Source organism: Coregonus clupeaformis, unplaced genomic scaffold (genome assembly GCF_020615455.1).
Source record: "Coregonus clupeaformis isolate EN_2021a unplaced genomic scaffold, ASM2061545v1 scaf0652, whole genome shotgun sequence".
NCBI classification, from domain to species: Eukaryota; Metazoa; Chordata; class Actinopteri; order Salmoniformes; family Salmonidae; genus Coregonus; species Coregonus clupeaformis.
Window position 1 is genome coordinate 186,214 of NW_025534107.1, and position 22,856 is coordinate 209,069.

The 22,856-nt window shown below is 47.4% G+C and overlaps 1 protein-coding gene across 1 annotated transcript; it reads right to left on the minus strand.

The window, feature by feature from the left end:
• Positions 1-1,982: 1,982 nt before the first annotated feature.
• Positions 1,983-22,818, minus strand: LOC121559999 (protein piccolo-like). The gene is made up of 8 exons (XM_045216255.1): positions 22,743-22,818; positions 21,946-22,464; positions 21,018-21,792; positions 18,801-18,871; positions 14,998-15,201; positions 14,764-14,924; positions 5,266-5,356; positions 1,983-2,154 (listed from the first exon to the last, which is right to left on the minus strand). Exons 1-8 carry the CDS (start codon positions 22,816-22,818, stop codon positions 2,072-2,074), a joined length of 1,980 nt encoding a protein of 659 aa, XP_045072190.1. The 3' UTR covers positions 1,983-2,071.
• Positions 22,819-22,856: the final 38 nt, after the last annotated feature.

A 22,856-nucleotide genomic window follows, 5' to 3' on the forward strand; every position in this document is an offset into this window, starting at 1 on the left:
CAAAGACACACAGATGTTTGCTCTCTGCTTCCTCTCTCACGGCGAGGCTGATATGATTGGCACTTAGGAAATCAGTGTGTTTTCACACCACACAACTCTGCCAAAGCTAACGTGTTAAATATCCACAACGCGGCAATGCTGCAGCAGCCCTGTCCATCTCCACTCACACAGACTCACTGCTCCCTTCACAAGAGAGAGCTGCAACATGTTGTCACTGAAATAAACAGTATCACTGTCAACTGTCAGTACACAAGTGTCCCAAACTATAAGCTCATGAGTTTATAAACGGTCTTATTAAACTATATTTCACCTCAGACAGTGTCGCTCCTAACCAGGGAGGAGTTACAAGATAATCACAGCTTGTTTCCCTTAAATCCAGAGACGCCATTCCCTGAGCACACTGGCAGGTCAGGTAAGTTTCAAGTTTTATTAGCCATACATACAGGATACACATGGTATACACCATGCAACAACAATAGAAAATCATCAAAGATAAGAATACGTGAAGGGAAAGGGGATACCTAGTCATTTGCACAACTGAATGCATTCAACAGCAATGTGTCTTAAGCATTTAACCCAACTCCTCTGAATCAGAGAGGTGCAGGGGGCTGCCTTAATCGACGTCCACATCATCGGCGCCCTGTCGCTGCCTTGCTCAAGAGCAGAACGGCTGATCTTTCCACTTTGCCCGGCTGGGGGAGTCGAACCAGCGACCTTTCGGTTACTGGAACAATGTTCTTAACCACTTAAGGGTAAGGTAAGTGTGTGTGTGTGTTTGTGTGACACCCCCCTAAAGGGCTTTCTGCGTTGGACTCTCAGGGGAGGCATTTTGTTTAAACTTTCAGGGGCACTCGGCCCATCTCTGAGACATGGCTCAAATGGAAAAAAAAGAAGAAGAAAACGATTGTGACGAAAGACTTCTCCCTCCCTTCAGTTATCAGCCATTCCTTCAGACACACTCGCCTCCTCAGCCCAGGGGCAGGGAGTCTGCAGCCCCCCCCAAATAAAAGTGACTCAGTGAACCCCCTGTCCTCCAAGGAGGGATAGTGAGCTGGAGAGAGCCAACTGAAATTAATTAATATATATAACAATCTGAAATTAACTTCCCATAGCCACCAGCCATCTTTTAACTGGCGTAAGAGACTGAGTGGTGAGACATGGAGGGAGAAAGGGAGAGAATAGAGAGATAGAGAGATAGTTACAAATATGCTGTAAGACTGCTAGAAGTATAATTGTCCCACAAAGTAAAACTTCTCAATTATCCCATCCTAAAGATAGTTTAGTCCACCACCCCTATATTGCTATATTGCCAATCTAAGAGAAAAAGTAGTTACTATTATTAAGAGGAAAGCATTCAATCGGCCAAACAAACAAACAAAATATATACAGTGAGCAACAACAACAACAAAAAATACTAATAGAATTGCTCAGAGAAGGAGATGTTGTTTAACAAGTAATAAATATTTTTCTCATAAAGATATGGGTCAAAATTATTGGCACCCCTGTTTTCAATACCTTGAGATGATAACGGCACTGATCCTTTTTCATAAATCTTTTATGAGATTTGGTACCACGTTGGGAGGGATCTTAGACCATTCCTCCATACAGAATCTTTCCAGATCTTTGATATCCTGTCTGCGCTTATGGACTGCCCTCTTCAAATCAAACCACAGGTTTTCAATGGGGTTGAAGTCTGGAGACTGAGATGGCCAATGCAAAATGTTGATTTTACGGTCAATTAACAATTTCTTTGTGGATTCTGATGTGTGCTTGGGGTAATTGTATTGCTGGATGATCCACTTGCAGCCAAGATTCAGAGGCAACCAAGTTTTTGGCTAAAATGTCCTGGTACTGGGTAAAGTTAATGATGCCATTGATCTTAACAAGGGCTCCAGGACCAGTGGAAGCAAAATAGCCCCAAAACATCAAAGATCCACCACCATATTTTATAGTAGGTATGGGGTAATTTTCTGCTGGTCTCACTCTGTTAAGTTGAGGTACCTGGTGGTCCTCTGTAAGGCTCCTTCACTTCTCTGTCCTGTACTGAACCCCTGGCTGTGGTCCCCAGGCCTCACTCTGAGCTCTCTGCCAGCATCCTGGTGAAGTGTAGAGCAGCAGGTTCCTGGGTCAGGTTGTGGAGGCTGTAGGCATGGCCTGTTGGACAACACAGGGAAGGGGTCAGAAGGCATGGCCTGTTGGACAACACAGGGAGGGGGTCAGAAGGCATGGCCTGTTGGACAACACAGGGAAGGGGTCAGAAGGCATGGCCTGTTGGACAACACAGGGAGGGGGTCAGAAGGCATGGCCTGTTGGACAACACAGGGAGGGGGTCAGAAGGCATGGCCTGTTGGACAACACAGGGAGGGGGTCAGAAGGCATGGCCTGTTGGACAACACAGGGAGGGGGTCAGAAGGCATGGCCTGTTGGACAACACAGGGAGGGGGGTCAGAAGGCATGGCCTGTTGGACAACACAGGGAGGGGGTCAGAAGGCATGGCCTGTTGGACAACACAGGGAGGGGGTCAGAAGGCATGGCCTGTTGGACAACACAGGGAAGGGGTCAGTAACCATGGCCTGTTGGACAACACAGGGAGGGGGTCAGAAGGCATGGCCTGTTGGACAACACAGGGAGGGGGTCAGAGGGCATGGCCTGTTGGACAACACAGGGAAGGGGTCAGAAGGCATGGCCTGTTGGACAACACAGGGAGGGGGTCAGAAGGCATGGCCTGTTGGACAACACAGGGAGGGGGTCAGAAGGCATGGCCTGTTGGACAACACAGGGAGGGGGGTCAGAAGGCATGGCCTGTTGGACAACACAGGGAGGGGGGTCAGAAGGCATGGCCTGTTGGACAACACAGGGAAGGGGTCAGTAACCATGGCCTGTTGGACAACACAGGGAGGGGGTCAGAAGGCATGGCCTGTTGGACAACACAGGGAGGGGGTCAGAAGGCATGGCCTGTTGGACAACACAGGGAGGGGGGTCAGAAGGCATGGCCTGTTGGACAACACAGGGAGGGGGTCAGAAGGCATGGCCTGTTGGACAACACAGGGAAGGGGTCAGTAACCATGGCCTGTTGGACAACACAGGGAGGGGTCAGAAGGCATGGCCTGTTGGACAACACAGGGAGGGGGTCAGAAGGCATGGCCTGTTGGACAACACAGGGAAGGGGTCAGAAGGCATGGCCTGTTGGACAACACAGGGAGGGGGTCAGAAGGCATGGCCTGTTGGACAACACAGGGAGGGGGTCAGAAGGCATGGCCTGTTGGACAACACAGGGAAGGGGTCAGTAACCATGGCCTGTTGGACAACACAGGGAAGGGGTCAGAAGGCATGGCCTGTTGGACAACACAGGGAGGGGGTCAGAAGGCATGGCCTGTTGGACAACACAGGGAGGGGGTCAGAAGGCATGGCCTGTTGGACAACACAGGGAGGGGGTCAGAAGGCATGGCCTGTTGGACAACACAGGGAGGGGGTCAGAAGGCATGGCCTGTTGGACAACACAGGGAGGGGGGTCAGAAGGCATGGCCTGTTGGACAACACAGGGAGGGGGTCAGAAGGCATGGCCTGTTGGACAACACAGGGAGGGGGTCAGAAGGCATGGCCTGTTGGACAACACAGGGAGGGGGTCAGAAGGCATGGCCTGTTGGACAACACAGGGAGGGGGTCAGTAACCATGGCCTGTTGAACAACACAGGGAGGGGGTCAGAAGGCATGGCCTGTTGGACAACACAGGGAGGGGGTCAGAAGGCATGGCCTGTTGGACAACACAGGGAGGGGGTCAGTAACCATGGCCTGTTGGACAACACAGGGAGGGGGGTCAGAAGGCATGGCCTGTTGGACAACACAGGGAGGGGGTCAGAAGGCATGGCCTGTTGGACAACACAGGGAGGGGGTCAGAAGGCATGGCCTGTTGGACAACACAGGGAGGGGGGTCAGAAGGCATGGCCTGTTGGACAACACAGGGAGGGGGTCAGAAGGCATGGCCTGTTGGACAACACAGGGAGGGGGGTCAGTAACCATGGCCTGTTGGACAACACAGGGAGGGGGTCAGAAGGCATGGCCTGTTGGACAACACAGGAGGGGGTCAGAAGGCATGGCCTGTTGGACAACACAGGGAGGGGGTCAGAAGGCATGGCCTGTTGGACAACACAGGGAAGGGGTCAGTAACCATGGCCTGTTGGACAACACAGGGAAGGGGGTCAGAAGGCATGGCCTGTTGGACAACACAGGGAGGGGGTCAGAAGGCATGGCCTGTTGGACAACACAGGGAGGGGGTCAGAAGGCATGGCCTGTTGGACAACACAGGGAGGGGGTCAGAAGGCATGGCCTGTTGGACAACACAGGGAGGGGGTCAGAAGGCATGGCCTGTTGGACAACACAGGGAGGGGGTCAGAAGGCATGGCCTGTTGGACAACACAGGGAGGGGGTCAGTAACCATGGCCTGTTGGACAACACAGGGAGGGGGTCAGAAGGCATGGCCTGTTGGACAACACAGGGAGGGGGTCAGAAGGCATGGCCTGTTGGACAACACAGGGAGGGGGTCAGTAACCATGGCCTGTTGGACAACACAGGGAGGGGGTCAGAAGGCATGGCCTGTTGGACAACACAGGGAGGGGGTCAGAAGGCATGGCCTGTTGGACAACACAGGGAGGGGGTCAGAAGGCATGGCCTGTTGGACAACACAGGGAGGGGGTCAGAAGGCATGGCCTGTTGGACAACACAGGGAGGGGGTCAGTAACCATGGCCTGTTGGACAACACAGGGAGGGGGGTCAGAAGGCATGGCCTGTTGGACAACACAGGGAGGGGGTCAGAAGGCATGGCCTGTTGGACAACACAGGTAGGGGGTCAGAAGGCATGGCCTGTTGGACAACACAGGGAGGGGGGTCAGTAACCATGGCCTGTTGGACAACACAGGGAGGGGGGTCAGAAGGCATGGCCTGTTGGACAACACAGGGAGGGGGGTCAGAAGGCATGGCCTGTTGGACAACACAGGGAGGGGGTCAGAAGGCATGGCCTGTTGGACAACACAGGGAGGGGGTCAGAAGGCATGGCCTGTTGGACAACACAGGGAGGGGGGTCAGAAGGCATGGCCTGTTGGACAACACAGGGAGGGGGTCAGAAGGCATGGCCTGTTGGACAACACAGGGAGGGGGTCAGAAGGCATGGCCTGTTGGACAACACAGGGAGGGGGTCAGAAGGCATGGCCTGTTGGACAACACAGGGAGGGGGTCAGAAGGCATGGCCTGTCCTGGGTTCTAACTCACCACATGGGACCATGAAGGTCTGTCCTGGGTTATAATGGTTCTCTTTGCCGTTGATCGTCACAGTCACTGAGCTGGTTAGGAGGTTATACACCTGGAACAACAGCACACAGATGGTTAGGAGGTTATATACTCTGGAACAACACCACACAGATGGTTAGGAGGTTATACACCTGGAACAACACCACACAGATGGTTAGGAGGTTATACACCTGGAACAACACCACACAGATGGTTAGGAGGTTATATACTCTGGAACAACAGCACACAGATGGTTAGGAGGTTATACACCTGGAACAACACCACACAGATGGTTAGGAGGTTATATACTCTGGAACAACAGCACACAGATGGTTAGGAGGTTATACACCTGGAACAACAACACACAGATGGTTAGGAGGTTATACACCTGGAACAACACCACACAGATGGTTAGGAGGTTATATACTCTGGAACAACAGCACACAGATGGTTAGGAGGTTATACACCTGGAACAACACCACACAGATGGTTAGGAGGTTATACACCTGGAACAACACCACACAGATGGTTAGGAGGTTATATACTCTGGAACAACAGCCTGCTGTTCGATCAACCTACTGATCCATCACAGCCTGCTATTCGATCAGCCTACTGATCCATCACAGCCTGCTGTTCGATCAGCCTACTGATCCATCACAGCCTGCTATTCGATCAGCCTACTGATCCATCACAGCCTGCTATTCGATCAGCCTACTGATCCATCACAGCCTGCTATTCGATCAGCCTACTGATCCATCACAGCCTGCTATTCGATCAGCCTACTGATCCATCACAGCCTGCTGTTCGATCAGCCTACTGATCCATCACAGCCTGCTGTTCGATCAACCTACTGATCCATCACAGCCTGCTATTCGATCAGCCTACTGATCCATCACAGCCTGCTATTTGATCAGCCTACTGATCCATCACAGCCTGCTATTCGATCAGCCTACTGATCCATCACAGCCTGCTGTTCGATCAACCTACTGATCCATCACAGCCTGCTATTCGATCAGCCTACTGATCCATCACAGCCTGCTATTTGATCAGCCTACTGATCCATCACAGCCTGCTATTCGATCAGCCTACTGATCCATCACAGCCTGCTATTCGATCAGCCTACTGATCCATCACAGCCTGCTATTCGATCAGCCTACTGATCCAATCTTATTGAGCAGAATAAAAACAAATTTAAAAAAGGGAGGACGGCCTAGCAGTGATGAATTTAAGAACTTCTTCCAAGAAAAGATCATGATCATTAGAAAACAAATTGTGGACTTACTTTAATATGCGTATTTCTGCAAAACGCTGTTGTCCTGAGTCTGCACAGAACTGCCTACAGGACCCTATTCCAACTAAACTACTGAAAGAGCTACTTCCTGTGCTTGGTCCGCCTATGTTGAACATAATAAATGTCTCCCTATCCACTGGATGTGAACCAAACTCACTAAAAGTGGCAGTAATAAAGCCTCCTGAAAAAGCCAAACCTGATTAATTAAAATATCAGCCCTCTATATTGAATATGGAATCCCTCTCTCCCTACCTCCCTCTCGCCCTCCCTCCCTCTCTTATCCAAAGCGACTTACAAAATGGTGCATTCACCTTATAGCCAGTGGGATAACCACTTTACAATGTTTTTTGTTTTTTTTTGGGGGTAAAGAGGGGTAGAAGGATTACTTTATCCTATCCCAGGTATTCCTTATAGAGGTAGGGTTTCAAGTGCCAGGCTCTGTCGCAGCCGGCCGCGACCGGGAGACTCATGGGCGGCGCACAATTGGCCCAGCGTCGTCCAGGGTAGGGGAGGGAATGGCCGGCAGGGATGTAGCTCAGTTGATAGAGCATGGCGTTTGCAACGCCAGGGTTGTGGGTTCGATTCCCACGGGGGGCCGGTATAAAAAAAAAATATATGTATTCACTAACTGTAAGTCGCTCTGGATAAGAGCGTCTGCTAAATGACTAAAATGTAAATGTAAATGTAAGTGTCTCCGGAAGGTGGTCAGTGACTCCGCTGTCCTGGCGTTGTGAAGAAGCTTGTTCCACCATTGGGGTGCCAGAGCAGCGAACAGTTTTGACTGGGCTGAGCGGGAACTGTGCTTCCGCAGATGTAGGGGGGCCAGCAGGCCAGAGGTGGATGAACGTAGTGCCCTCGTTTGGGTGTAGGGACTGATCAGAGCCTGAAGGTACGGAGGTGCCGTTCCCCTCACAGCTCCGTAGGCAAGCACCATGGTCTTGTAGCAGATGCGAGCTTCAACTGGAAGCCAGTGGAGTGTGCGGAGGAGCGGGGTGACGTGAGAGAACTTGGGAAGGTTGAACACCAGACGGGCTGCAGCGTTCTGGATAAGTTGTAGGGGTTTAATGGCACAGGCAGGGAGCCCAGCCAACAGCGAGTTGCAGTAATCCAGACGGGAGATGACAAGTGCCTGGATTAGGACCTGTGCCGCTTCCTGTGTAAGGCAGGGTCGTACTCTCCAAATGTTGTAGAGCATGAACCTACAGGATCGGGTCACCGCCTTGATGTTAGCGGAGAACGACAGGGTGTTGTCCAGGGTCACGCCAAGGCTCTTCGCACTCTGGGAGGAGGACACAACGGAGTTGTCAACCGTGATGGCGAGATCATGGAACGGGCAGTCCTTCCCCGGGAGGAAGAGCAGCTCCGTCTTGCCAAGGTTCAGCTTGAGGTGGTGATCCGTCATCCATACTGATATGTCTGCCAGACATGCAGAGATGCGATTCACCACCTGGTTATCAGAAGGGGGAAAGGAGAAGATTAGTTGTGTGTCGTCTGAGTAGCAATGATAGGAGAGGCCATGTGAGGATATGACAGAGCCAAGTGACTTGGTGTATAGCGAGAATAGGAGAGGGCCTAGAACTGAGCCCTGGGGGACACCAGTGGTGAGAGCACGTGGTGCGGAGAAAGATTCTCGCCACGCCACTTGGAAGGAGCGACCGGTCAGGTAGGACGCAATCCAAGAGTGAGCCGCGCCGGAGATGCCCAGCACGGAGAGGGTGGAGAGGGTGGAGAGGAGGATCTGATGGTTCACAGTATCAAAGGCAGCGGATAGGTCTAGAAGGATAAGAGCAGAGGAGAGAGAGTTAGCTTTAGCAGTGCGGACAGCCTCTGTGACACAGAGAAGAGCAGTCTCAGTTGAATGACCAGTCTTGAAACCTGACTGGTTTGGATCAAGAAGGTCATTCTGAGAGAGATAGCAAGAGAGTTGGCTAAAGACGGCACGCTCAAGAGTTTTGGAGAGAAAAGAAAGAAGGGATACTGGTCTGTAGTTGTTGACATCAGAGGGATCGAGTGTTGTTTTTTTGAGAAGGGGTGCAACTCTCGCTCTCTTGAAGACGGAAGGGACATAGCAAGCGGTCAAGGATGAGTTGATCAGCGAGGTGAGGTAAGGGAGAAGGTCACCGGAGATGGTCTGGAGAAGAGAGGAGGGGATAGGGTCAAGCGGGCAGGTTTTTGGGCGGCCGGCCGTCACAAGTTGCAAGATTTTATCTGGAGAGAGAGGGGAGAAAGAAGTCAAAGCATAGGGTAGGGCAGTGTGAGCAGGACCAGCAGTGTCATTAGATTTAACAAACGAGGATCGGATGTCGTCAACCTTCTTTTCAAAATGGTTGACGAAGTCATCCACAGAGAGGGAGGAGGGAGGGGGAGGAGGAGGAGGATTTAGCAGGGAGGAGAAGGTGGCAAAGAGCTTCCTAGGGTTAGAGGCAGATGCTTGGAATTTAGAGTGGTAGAAAGTGGCTTTAGCAGCAGAAACAGATGAAGAAAATGTAGAGAGGAGGGAGTGAAAAGATGCCAGGTCCGCAGGGAGTCTAGTTTTCCTCCATTTCCACTCAGCTGCCCGGAGCCCTGTTCTGTGAGCTCGCAATGAGTCATCAAGCCACGGAGCTGGAGGGGAGGACCGAGCCAGCCGGGAGGATAGGGGACATAGAGAGTCAAAGGATGCAGAAAGGGAGGAGAGGAGGCAGAATCAGGAAATTGGAGGGAGAAGGATTGAGCAGAGGGAAGAGATGATAGGATGGAAGAGGAGAGAGTAGCGGGAGAGAGCGAAGGTTGCGACGGCGCATTACCATCTGAGTAGGGGCAGAGTGAGTAGTGTTGGAGGAGAGCGAGAGAGAAAAGGATACAAAGTAGTGGTCGGAGACTTGGAGGGGAGTTGCAGTGAGATTAGAGGAAGAACAGCATCTAGTAAAGATGAGGTAAAGCGTATTGCCTGCCTTGTGAGTAGGGGGGGTGAGAGGGTGAGGTCAAAAGAGGAGAGGAGTGGAAAGGAGGCGGCAGAGAGAAATGAGTCAAATGTGGACGTAGGGAGGTTGAAGTCCCCCAGAACTGTGAGGGGTGAGCCATCCTCAGGAAAGGAACTTATCAAGGCGTCAAGCTAATTGATGAACTCTCCAAGGGAACCTGGAGGACGATAAATGACAAGGATGTTAAGCTTGAATGGGCTAGTGACTGTGACAGCATGGAATTCAAATGAGGAGATAGACAGATGAGTCAGGGGAAAAATAGAGAATGTCCACTTGGGAGAGATGAGGATTCCTGTGCCACCACCCCGCTGACCAGATGCTCTCGGGGTATGCGAGAACACATGGTCAGACGAGGAGAGAGCAGTAGGAGTAGCAGTGTTTTCAGTGGTAATCTATGTTTCCGTCAGCGCCAAGAAGTCAAGGGACTGGAGGGTAGCATAGACTGAGATGAACTCTGCCTTGTTGGCCACAGAACAGCAGTTCTAGAGGCTTCCTGAGACCTGGAACTCCACGTGGGTCGTGCGTGCAGGGACCACCAGGTTAGAGAGGCAGCAAAATTACATTTTATTAGCTGCTTCATTACATGAGTTGCATGTTCAATAATAGGCTATAGCCTTTTAACTGTAAGACTATAGGCTTGCTATTGTTGCATGTTTCCATTAAGCTGTTAACCTCTACGGGATCGGTGTCCCGTATACGGGACGGTTGAGCTAACATGCGCTAATGTGGTTAGCATGACTGTTGTAAGTAACAGCAAACTTTCCAGGACATAGACATGTCTTATATGGGCAGAAAGCTTAAATTATTGTTAATCTAACTGCACTGTCCAATTTACATTAGCCATTTCAGTGAAAAAATACTGAGGAGAGTGCACAACAACAAAAAACGTATCATGGCAACTGGTTTGATATATTCACCTCTGAAGGTAAATAATGTACTTACATTCAGTAATCTTGCTCTGATTTGTCATCCTAAGGGTCCCAGAGATAAAATGTAGCATAGTTTTGTTTGATAAAATCATTTTTTATATTCAAATGTAGGAACTGGGTTTTACAGTTTGAACCCCTGCTGTCTCTGGCTCCACACCCACCCCGCCCGGCCATCTAGATGTGTGAAAGTTAGTGTATAAGCTAATGATCCATCATGTATGACATTCCTGGGAGTGTGTAAACTTATAAAAATGATATGGTAATACAAAATATATATGTTCTCTATAGTTATGTACTTGGAAATGTATCAATTACATTTCCAAGTACATAATAGTCCAGTATTGCAATGCTTCACTGGATCAATCCGAAACTTCACACACTGCTGCCATCTGTTGGCAAAAATCTAAATTGCGCCTAAACTGCAATATTATATTGTGGCCTTTCTCTTGCATTTCAAAGATGGAACAAAAAACACAAAAATGCATATTTTTTTGTTTGTATTATCTTTTACCAGATCTAATGTGTTATATTCTCCTACATTAATTTCACAGTTACAAACTTCAAAGTGTTTCCTTTCAAATCATATCAAGAATATGCATAGCCTTGCTTCAGGTCCTGAGCTACAGGCAGTTAGATTTGGGTATGTCATTTTAGGTGAAAATTTAAAAAAAAGGGTCCGATCCATAAGAGGTTAATTAATGAAACATTTCCGTTCCTTGTATGCATGCATACTGTTAGGCAAATCAGTTTGTTGTCCGGTTAATGAGGGTAGGTTCGCCAGCAGCAAAATTTACCGAAATGTGCATCCCTATTTCAAACTTATGGGCGACTCACGATATACAGTGGGGAAAAAAAGTATTTAGTCAGCCACCAATTGTGCAAGTTCTCCCACTGAAAAAGATGAGAGAGGCCTGTAATTTTCATCATAGGTACACGTCAACTATGACAGACAAAATGAGAAAAAAAATCCAGAAATTCACATTGTAGGATTTTTTATGAATTTATTTGCAAATTATGGTGGAAAATAAGTATTTGGTCAATAACAAAAGTTTCTCAATACTTTGTTATATACCCTTTGTTGGCAATGACACAGGTCAAACGTTTTCTGTAAGTCTTCACAAGGTTTTCACACACTGTTGCTGGTATTTTGAGCCCATTCCTCCATGCAGATCTCCTCTAGAGCAGTGATGTTTTGGGGCTGTCGCTGGGCAACACAGACTTTCAACTCCCTCCAAAGATTTTCTATAGGGTTGAGATCTGGAGACTGGCTAGGCCACTCCAGGACCTTGAAATGCTTCTTACGAAGCCACTCCTTCGTTGCCCGGGCAGTGTGTTTGGGATCATTGTCATGCTGAAAGACCCAGCCACGTTTCATCTTCAATGCCCTTGCTGATGGAAGGAGGTTTTCACTCAAAATCTCACGATACATGGCCCCATTCATTCTTTCCTTTACACGGATCAGTCCTCCTGGTCCCTTTGCAGATAAACTGCCCCAAAGCATGATGTTTCCACCCCCATGCTTCACAGTAGGTATGGTGTTCTTTGGATGCAACTCAGCATTCTTTGTCCTCCAAACACGACGAGTTGAGTTTTTACCAAAAAGTTATATTTTGGTTTCATCTGACCATATGACATTCTCCCAATCCTCTTCTGGATCATCCAAATGCACTCTAGCAAACTTCAGACGGGCCTGGACATGTACTGGCTTAAGCAGGGGGACACGTCTGGCACTGCAGGATTTGAGTCCCTGGTGGCGTAGTGTGTTACTGATGGTAGGCTTTGTTACTTTGGTCCCAGCTCTCTGCAGGTCATTCACTAGGTCCCCCGTGTGGTTCTGGGATTTTTGCTCACCGTTCTTGTGATCATTTTGACCTCACGTTGTGAGATCTTGCGTGGAGCCCCAGATCGAGGGAGATTATCAGTGGTCTTGTATGTCTTCCATTTCCTAATAATTGCTCCCACAGTTGATTTCTTCAAACCAAGCTGCTTACCTATTGCAGATTCAGTCTTCCCAGCCTGGTGCAGGTCTACAATTTTGTTTCTGGTGTCCTTTGACAGCTCTTTGGTCTTGGCCATAGTGGAGTTTGGAGTGTGACTGTTTGAGGGTGTGGACAGGTGTCTTCTATACTGATAACAAGTTCAAACAGGTGCCATTAATACAGGTAACGAGTGGAGGACAGAGGAGCCTCTTAAAGAAGAAGTTACAGGTCTGTGAGAGCCAGAAATCTTGCTTGTTTGTAGGTGACCAAATACTTATTTTCCACCATAATTTGCAAATAAATTCATAAAAAATCCTACAATGTGATTTTCAGGATTTCTTTCTCTCAATTTGTCTGTCATAGTTGACGTGTACCTATGATGAAAATTACAGGCCTTTCTCATCTTTTTAAGTGGGAGAACTTGCACAATTGGTGGCTGACTAAATACTTTTTTTCCCCACTGTATCACTAGATTTTAAAAGTTCTCTGAATACGTTTTATTGCACAATTAAAAAGGTCAAAACACAAAATTAGAGAATTGTTTTTATAAATATTAACACGAGCCGGGGGAGGGGCTTGGTGTCTGTGGAGTGTTAAAGAGGAGGGGCTTGGTGTCTGTGGAGTGTTAAGGAGGAGGGGCTTGGTGTCTGTGGAGTGTTAAAGAGGAGGGGCTTGGTGTCTGTGGAGTGTTAAGGAGGAGGGGCTTGGTGTCTGTGGAGTGTTAAGGAGGAGGGGCTTGGTGTCTGTGGAGTGTTAAGGAGGAGGGGCTTGGTGTCTGTGGAGTGATAAGGAGGAGGGGCTTGGTGTCTGTGGAGTGTTAAGGAGGAGGGGCTTGGTGTCTGTGGAGTGTTAAGGAGGAGGGGCTTGGTGTCTGTGGAGTGATATAGGCATTTGGAACATCGCTCTAAAACATTCATTCGATATATTGCCCAGCCCTACACTCATTCTGATATGACGTATCTGACAACACTCTGAACTGATATTCTCATTCTGATATGATAAACACTATATATACAGCAGTATGTGGACACACTCATCAGAAATGGGTACAGATAGATACTTTTGTATATATAGTGTATGTTGACAGCCCTTCAAATTAGTGGATTCGGCTATTTCAGCCACACCTGTTGCTGACAGGTGTATAAAATCGAGCACACAGCCACACAATCTCCATAGACAACCATTGGCAGTAGAATGGCCTTACTGAAGAGCTCAGCGACTTTCAACGTGGCACCGTCATAGGATGCCACCTTTCCAACACGTCAGTTCGTCAAATTTCTGCCCTGCTAGAGCTGCCCCGGTCAACTGTAAGCGCTGTTATTATGAAGTGGAAACGTCTAGGAGCAACAACGGCTAAGCCGCAAGGTGGTAGGCCACACAAGCTCACAGAACGGGAACACGAGTGCTGAAGCACATAGCGCGTAAAAATGGTCTGTCCTCGGTTGCAACACTCACTACCGAGTTCCAAACTGCCTCCGGAAGCAACGTCAGAACAAGAACTGTTCGTCGGGAGTCTTCATGAAATGGGTTTCCATGGCCGAGCAGCCGCACACAAGCGTAAGGTCACCATTCGCAATGCCAAGCGCCAGCTGGAGTGGTGTAAAGCTCGCCACCATTGGACTCTGAAGCAGTGGAAACGCATTCTGTGGAGTGATGAATCACATTTCACCATCTGGTTGTCCGACGGACAAATCTGGGTTTGGCAGACGCCAGGAGAACGCTACCTGCCCGAATGCAGTGCCAACTGTAAAGTTTGGTGGAGGAGGAATAATGGTCTGGGGCTGTTTTTCGTGGTTCAGGCTAGGCCCCTTAGTTCCAGTGAAGGGAAATCTTAACGCTACAGCATACAATGACATTCTAGACGATTCTGTGCTTCCAACTTTGTGGCATCAGTTTGTGGAAGGCCCTTTCCTGTTTCTGCATCACAATGCCCCTGTGCACAAAGCGAGGTCCATACAGAAAAGGTTTGTCGAGATCGGTGTAGAAGAACTTGACTGGCCTGCACAGAGCCCTGACCTCAACCCCATCAAACACCTTTGGGATGAATTGGAACACCGACTGCGAGCCAGGCCTAATTGCCCAACATCAGTGCCCGACCTCACTAATGCTCTTGTGGCTGAATGGAAGCAAGTCCCCGCAGCAATGTTCCAACATCTAGTGGAAAGCCTTCCCAGAAGAGTGGAGGCTGTTATAGCAGCAAAGGGGGGACCAACTCTATATTAATGCCCATGATTTAGGAATAAGATGTTAGACTAGCAGGTGTCCACATACTTTTGGTCATGTAGCGCACCTAAAGGTTAGAGGTCAGGGTTACTCACAGTGGTAGCGCTGTGGTCCACCAGCAGAGGTATCTTCATGTAGGAGCCCAGCAGGATCTTTCCATTAGAGAAGGTTTCAGCCAGCAGGTCCATCTTGTAACCCAGAGCACTGTCTCGGTACGAGAACCACTGGAAATGATCTGGGCTGATCTGGCCTCCCTCTGACGACAACAACACAACACAACATTACACTATTGTTGACCTATTGCCCCATCTCTGTCTGTGTGTACGTACGTTTCCCGGTGGCAGGCCAGAGCAGAGCCAGCCAGTCGGCGAGGTTGGCCTTGTCCTCCAGCTGCAGTGTGATGGCTCTAAGAGGAGGAGCACAAACAGCCACAGTCACAGCCTCAGGATCTGACAGCACGATACCAGGAGGGACAGACGGATGGACAGACGGATGGATAGACAGATGGGGCGTCACTCTGGATGACGGGAGCCCTGTCATGGAGAGGTCAGGGTTAGAGGTCAGGGTTAGAGGTCAGAGGAATAACAAGATAGTATTATATAAATAAAAGATTGTAACGTTTCTGGGTTGGCTCTGCATTCATCTTGGAACCAGATCGGTCCAATGTTTCTAACTACAGTCCTTCAGAAAGGGTTAGTACACTCCTTCAGACAGTATTCACACTCCTTCAGACAGTATTCACACTCCTTCAGACAGTATTCACACTCCTTCAGACAGTATTCACACTCCTTCAGACAGTTTTCACACTCCTTCAGACAGTTTTCACACTCCTTCAGACAGTTTTCACACTCCTTCAGAAAGTATTCACACTCCTTCAGAAAGTATTCACACTCCTTCAGACAACTCCTTCAGACAGTATTCACACTCCTTCAGACAGTATTCACACTCCTTCAGACAGTATTCACACTCCTTCAGACAGTATTCACACTCCTTCAGACAGTATTCACACTCCTTCAGACAGTATTCACACTCCTTCAGACAGTTTTCACACTCCTTCAGAAAGTATTCACACTCCTTCAGACAACTCCTTCAGACAGTATTCACACTCCTTCAGACAGTATTCACACTCCTTCAGACAGTATTCACACTCCTTCAGACAGTATTCACACTCCTTCAGACAGTATTCACACTCCTTCAGACAGTATTCACACTCCTTCAGACAGTATTCACACTCCTTCAGACAGTATTCACACTCCTTCAGACAGTATTCACACTCCTTCAGACAGTATTCACACTCCTTCAGAAAGTATTCACACTCCTTCAGACAGTTTTCACACTCCTTCAGACAGTTTTCACACTCCTTCAGAAAGTATTCACACTCCTTCAGAAAGTATTCACACTCCTTCAGACAGTACTTCAGACAGTATTCACACTCCTTCAGAAAGTATTCACACTCCTTCAGAAAGTATTCACACTCCTTCAGAAAGTATTCACACTCCTTCAGAAAGTATTCACACTCCTTCAGAAAGTATTCACACTCCTTCAGACAGTATTCACACTCCTTCAGACAGTATTCACACTCCTTCAGACAGTATTCACACTCCTTCAGACAGTATTCACACTCCTTCAGAAAGTATTCACACTCCTTCAGAAAGTATTCACACTCCTTCAGACAGTACTTCAGACAGTATTCACACTCCTTCAGAAAGTATTCACACTCCTTCAAAAAGTATTCACACTCCTTCAGACAGTATTCACACTCCTTCAGACAGTATTCACACTCCTTCAGACAGTATTCACACTCCTTCAGACAGTATTCACACTCCTTCAGACAGTATTCACACTCCTTCAGACAGTATTCACACTCCTTCAGACAGTATTCACACTCCTTCAGACAGTATTCACACTCCTTCAGACAGTATTCACACTCCTTCAGAAAGTATTCACACTCCTTCAGAAAGTATTCACACTCCTTCAGAAAGTATTCACACTCCTTCAGAAAGTATTCACACTCCTTCAGACAGTATTCACACTCCTTCAGACAGTATTCACACTCCTTCAGACAGTATTCACACTCCTTCAGACAGTATTCACACTCCTTGACGTTTTCCACATTTAGTTGTTACAGCCTGATTTTAAAATGGATTCAATAGAGATTTTTTTTGTCACTGGCCTACACACAATAACCCATAATGTCAAAGTGGAATTATGTTTAACATTTTTTTACAAATAGATGAAAAGCTGAAATGTCTTGAGTCAATAAGTATTCAACCCCTTTGTTATGGCAAGCCTAAATAAGTTCAGGAGTAACAATTTGCTTAACGAGTCACATAAGTTGCGTGGACTCACTCTGTGTGCAATAATAGTGTTAACATGATTTTTGAATGACTACCTCATCTCTGTACCGGTCAGGGATTTCACCATGAGGCCATGGTGACTAAAACAGTTAGAGTTGAATGGACCAGACCAGACCATCTTAATACTATTTAATTGACCAGACCAGACCATCTTAATACTATTTAATTGACCAGACCAGACCATCTTAATACTATTTAATGGACCAGACCATCTTAATACTATTTAATTGACCAGACCAGACCATCTTAATACTATTTAATTGACCAGACCAGACCATCTTAATACCATTTAATTGACCAGACCATCTTAATACTATTTAATTGACCAGACCAGACCATCTTAATACCATTTAATTGACCAGACCAGACCATCTTAATACTATTTAATGGACCAGACCATCTTAATACTATTTAATGGACCAGACCATCTTAATACTATTTAATGGACCAGACCATCTTAATACTATTTAATGGACCAGACCAGACCATCTTAATACTATTTAATGGACCAGACCAGACCAGACCATCTTAATACTATTTAATGGACCAGACCATCTTAATATTATTTAAATGGACCAGACCAGACCATCTTAATACTATAATGGACCAGACCAGACCATCTTAATACTATTTAATGGACCAGACCATCTTAATACTATTTAATGGACCAGACCATCTTAATACTATTTAATGGACCAGACCAGACCATCTTAATACTATTTAATGGACCAGACCAGACCATCTTAATACTATTTAATGGACCAGACCATCTTAATATTATTTAATGGACCAGACCAGACCATCTTAATACTATTTAATGGACCAGACCAGACCATCTTAATACTATTTAATGGACCAGACCATCTTAATACTATTTAATGGCTGTGATAGGAGAAAACTGAGGATGGATCAACAACATTGTAGTTACTCCACAATACTAACCTAAATGACAGTGTGAAAAGAAGGAAGCCTGTACAGAATACAAATATTCTAAAACATGCATCCGGTTTGCAATAAGGCACTAAAGTAAAACTGCAAAAAATTTGGTAAAGTAATTAACTAGAGGAAAACCTGGTTCAGTCTGCTTTCCACCAGACACTGGGAGGTGAATTCACCTTTCAACAGGACAATAACCTAAAACACAAGGCCAAATCTACACTGGAGTTGCTTACCAAGAAGACAGTGAATGTTCCTGAGTGGCCTAGTTACAGTTTTGACTTAAATCTACTTAAATCTATGGCAAGACCTGAAAATGGCTGTCTAGCAATGATCAACAACTAACTTGACAGAGCTTGAAGATTTTTGAAAAGAATAATGGGCAAACGTTGTACAATCCAGGTGTGGAATGCTCTTAGAGACTTACCCAGAAAGACTCACAGCTGTAATCGCTGCCAAAGGTACTTCTACAAAGTATTGACTCAGAGGTGTGAATACTTATGTGAATTAGACATTTCAGTATTTCATTGTCAATAAATTAGCAACCATTTCTAAAAACATGTTTTCCCTTTGTCATTACGGGGTACTGTGTGTAGATGGGGGAGATTTAATTTGGATCCATTTTTAACTCAGGCTGTAGCACAACAAAATAAGTCAAGGGGTTTGAATACTTTCTGAAGGCACTGTAGTTTAAATGTGTTAAATTAAATCAAACTTTATTTAAAGTGCATTTAAAATCCCAACACACTTTAAATGAAAACAATCTAATTAAAAAAGTCAAAGCAAACAGGAAGCAGTAAGCAAACAGGAAGCAGTAAGGCACAATGCTCTGCACTTACAGATGTCCTCATGCTCTTCACAATCCTCCAGTTCAATCATGGAAGACGGTCCGCTTTCGAAACTTTCTAACCTGTTGACAAAAAGGAATGGATCTCCTGACATCACGTTGGACAACAGTCACTCATAACGTTGTTTAGAAGAGAAGCAACAGTAAGAAATACCCTATATATACACAGCAGTATGTGGAAACCCCTTCAAATTAGTGGATTCTGCTATTTCAGTCTCACCCGTTGCTGACAGGTGTATTAAATCGAGCACACAGCCATGCAATCTCCATAGACAAACATTGGCAGTAGAATGTCCTTAATGAAGAGCTCAGCGACTTTCAACGTGGCACCGTCATAGGATGACACCTTTCCAACAAGTCCGTTCGCCCTGCTAGAGCTGCCCCGGTCAACTGTCAGTGCTGTTATTGTGAAGAGGTCTAGGAGCAACAACAGCTCAGCCATGAAGTGGTAGGCCACAGAAGCTCACAGAACGGGACCGCCGAAGCGTGTAACACTTGTCTGTAAGAAAGATTTCTTTATACTATCCCAGGTGTTCCTTAAAGAGGTGGGGTTTCAAGTGTCTCTGGAAGGTGGTGAGTGACTCCGCTGTCCTGGCGTCGTGAGGGAGCTTGTTCCACCATTGGGGTGCCAGAGCAGCAAATAGCTTTGACCGGGCTGAGCGGGAACTGTGCTTCCGTAGAGGTAGGGGAGCTAGCAGGCCAGAGGTGGATGAACGTAGTGCCCTCGCCTGGGTGTAGGGACTGATCAGAGCCTGAATGTAAGGAGGTGCCGTTCCCCTCACAGCTCCATAGGCAAGCACCATGGTCTTGTAGTAGATGCGAGCTTCAACTGGAAGCCAGTGGAGTGTGCGGAGGAGCGGGGTGACGTGAGAGAACATGGGAAGGTTGAACACCAGACGGGCTGCAGCGTTCTGGATAAGTTGTAGGGGTTTAATGGCACAGGCAGGGAGCCCAGCCAACAGCGAGTTGCAGTAATCCAGACGGGAGATGACAAGTGCCTGGATTAGGACCTGTGCCGCTTTCTGTCTTTCAAGTCAGTTTATGAAAATGCCCTTTTTTGTTACAAATGTAACTTGAACCATGAATAAACACATTCACTAATAATGACTAACTTCTTGTAGCAGGCATTAGAGGCTATAGAACAATCTCTCAAGCCCACGTGCTAGTGAATAGCCAGCTAATCTTTACCTGGATGTATTTGCTTGCTAACAAGGTTCAACAGTTGAATTGTTACGACCACACCCTTCTGTCTGTCTCCAACTGTTTGAACAGCATGCTAGCCTGTCCACTTTGTTCAGATGTTGAAATCAAGTGGCCTACCTTATTTCTCAGAATGAGAACGAGTTGCCAATTCCTTATATAATTGTTTTATGCTTATGCACATTTATAAACAGACTAGACAGCTAGGATAACAGTCTTTGGCTAAAATGCTGCTAACGGTACGTGGTACCACAATGCCGCGCGCGACAAACTGAGCATTAATTTTCCAGAATCAATGTTCATTGATACTCTGGTTTTAGTAGTGTCTGCTCTGTGCGCAATTTGAGGAGTTGAGACATAAAAAGCGTATCGTTAAAAAAGGTAACTTCTCTATTATAGTAAAATGTCTCAATGTGTTTGTGTCCATATGACCGATTCTGTTGGACCAAACCTCAAAATGCAAATAGCGAGTTGAAACCGCTCGTCAGAGAGGAAGATGTGATATCACAACTTTGTTGGCGTGAGAGGCAGGGGGAGGGGCTTGGTGTGTAAACCATAGAGGAAGAGGCGAAGCGCTAGAATCTGTCCAAAAATAAGGGTAATGTGTTTATATGGGCTTATTTTGGACCTATTCTTTTGCCTGCCTTCCCACCTCTTGGATGACGACTCCCATTGTTAGGGAGGAGACGTGCATCTCGTCAGTATACAGATCTCTGAGCAAAAGAGACCAGAAAAAAACAATGAGAAAAAGCTGATAAAAACTAAAAACTAAACCATTATTCATGCGATGCAGGCATTTGGAATATCACTCAAAAACGCACATTCTAATTAATCAAATTCATTTGATATATCGCCTAGTCAGAAGTAACAGTGTTGAAAAGAGAAGCAACAGTCAGAAGTAACAGTGTTTAGAAGGAACATTTAGATGTAAAGGTTTTGAGAAGCAACAGTCAGAAGTAAGTGTTGAGAAGCAACAGTCAGAAGTAACAGTGTTTAGGAGTGTACTTACGTGTTGTCTGAGAGTCGGTTGTTGGTTTGGGAGAAGTCTCGGCATCTGGTCTTTTCCCCCAGCTTTCCAACAGGCTCTATATAGCAGACAGTACTGGCACTCAGATCCACAAGGCTGGAGCTCCTGTCACTGGCTGGGTCCTGGGAGGGGTCCTTAGCTGGACCAGGGCTGAGGCTGACGCTGGGACTCTGGGCTGACTGCTCTTCAGGGAATAGGGCTTTCCTCCCTGAAGTCTGCAACGTGCTTCTGACAGTGGCCACCGGGAGCGCTTCTCTGCCCGAGGAGAAGATGGCGCCAAAGGTGGCCAGAGAGCGCTTGACCGTCTTGGGAGTGGAGAGGTCCTTCCTCTTCACCAGGGTCTGACCTGCTCCAGGTCGAGGTGAGGAGGCGTTCTGAGGAGGTCGCAGGGACTTAGCAGGCCTGGTCCGGACTGGTCTGGGCTTGGACTTACTTCTCACCACCTTGCGTGTTTTTGGGTTAGGCTGGGGTTGTTGAGGGAAGGAAAAGGTGCGGCCAGCATTCTCTGGGGGGTTGTTGGTCTCCCACCAGTTCACTGGAGCTTTCCTCTTCCTGCTGCTGCGTTTCTCTGGAGCCTCCCTGGCCTGGTGCTGCTGCCTGCTGGGGGTAACGGTAGCCTCTGGAGCCTCCCTGGCCTGGTGCTGCTGCCTGCTGGGGGTAACAGTAGCAGAGTGGGGGGTAATGTTAGTGGGTGTGGCATCACTCTGGGGTTTACACTTGGGAGTGCGGTTGTAGAGCCAGTCAAACACCTTCTCACCTGAGAAGAGACACAAGCAGAACACAAATCACCACATATTTCAATAACAGCTGTTTGAGATGACAGTACATATTTTGTATATTACTAAGCTTGATTTATGAGTGAACTATATTCCCTTGAAGGAAAATGGATGGCGTTAATATGAAGCCTTACTTGAGGTGAGTGTATGCTGTCTGAGAGGGCTGGGCATGGCCTCCTGTTCCTCTTCTCTCTGACCTTCAGGCCTCGCTGGCTCCTCTTCGCTCTGACCTTCAGGCCTCGCTGGCTCCTCTGTACTGGCTATCGTCTGCTTCTTAGGTCTGCCCTTCTTGGGCTTCTCTGCTTTCTGCTCTGCAGTCTGATTGGACCACGGTTTCTTCTCTGTGGTCTGATTGGACGAGGGTTTATTTGCTGCTGACTGATTGGACGAGGGTTTCTTCTTTGCGTTCTGATTAAACAAGGGTTTTGATGGCCCGTCCTCCTGCCCTGACTCCACAGAGGAATGTCTTGCTGGTTTAGATGTAGTTGTCTTGTTATTCTGTTTGGACTTGTTGTCTGTCTCTGTGAGCTGTGTGTTGACAGGACTGATGAGCCACCAGGGACCAGGCTTGGTCCTCTTCCTCTTCCCTGCTAACTGGGAGGAGTCAGCCTCACCAGTAGGGGCGGGGCAGACCTCCTGGGCCTTACAATTGGCTGGAACCTTAGAGATGACTCATCTCTGTCCTGTTGGTGCCAACTGTAGAACTGTGGAGGAAAGACAACATTACATCTAGCCTAGTCTTTTATGTAAACTACATTTTTTCCCATTGATTGTTTTGTGAATGTTTTTTATATATTTTTTTATTTGTTGAGAGCTCTTACAAAACATATTCCTATACCTACAAATGGCATGATACAACTTGAACTTGTGATGAACGTTGTAGTCAGAAAAACCATCATGATGTGTGATGTCAGCTGTCAGGGGATATTACCTGGAGAAACATCCTGGTCTGCCGCCTGGTCTTCAGCTGATGATTGGTCTGCAGCCGCTTCACTCTCCTCCTCCATGGTGACGGGCTCCTCCCCAGCTCGACCTGACAGTCTCC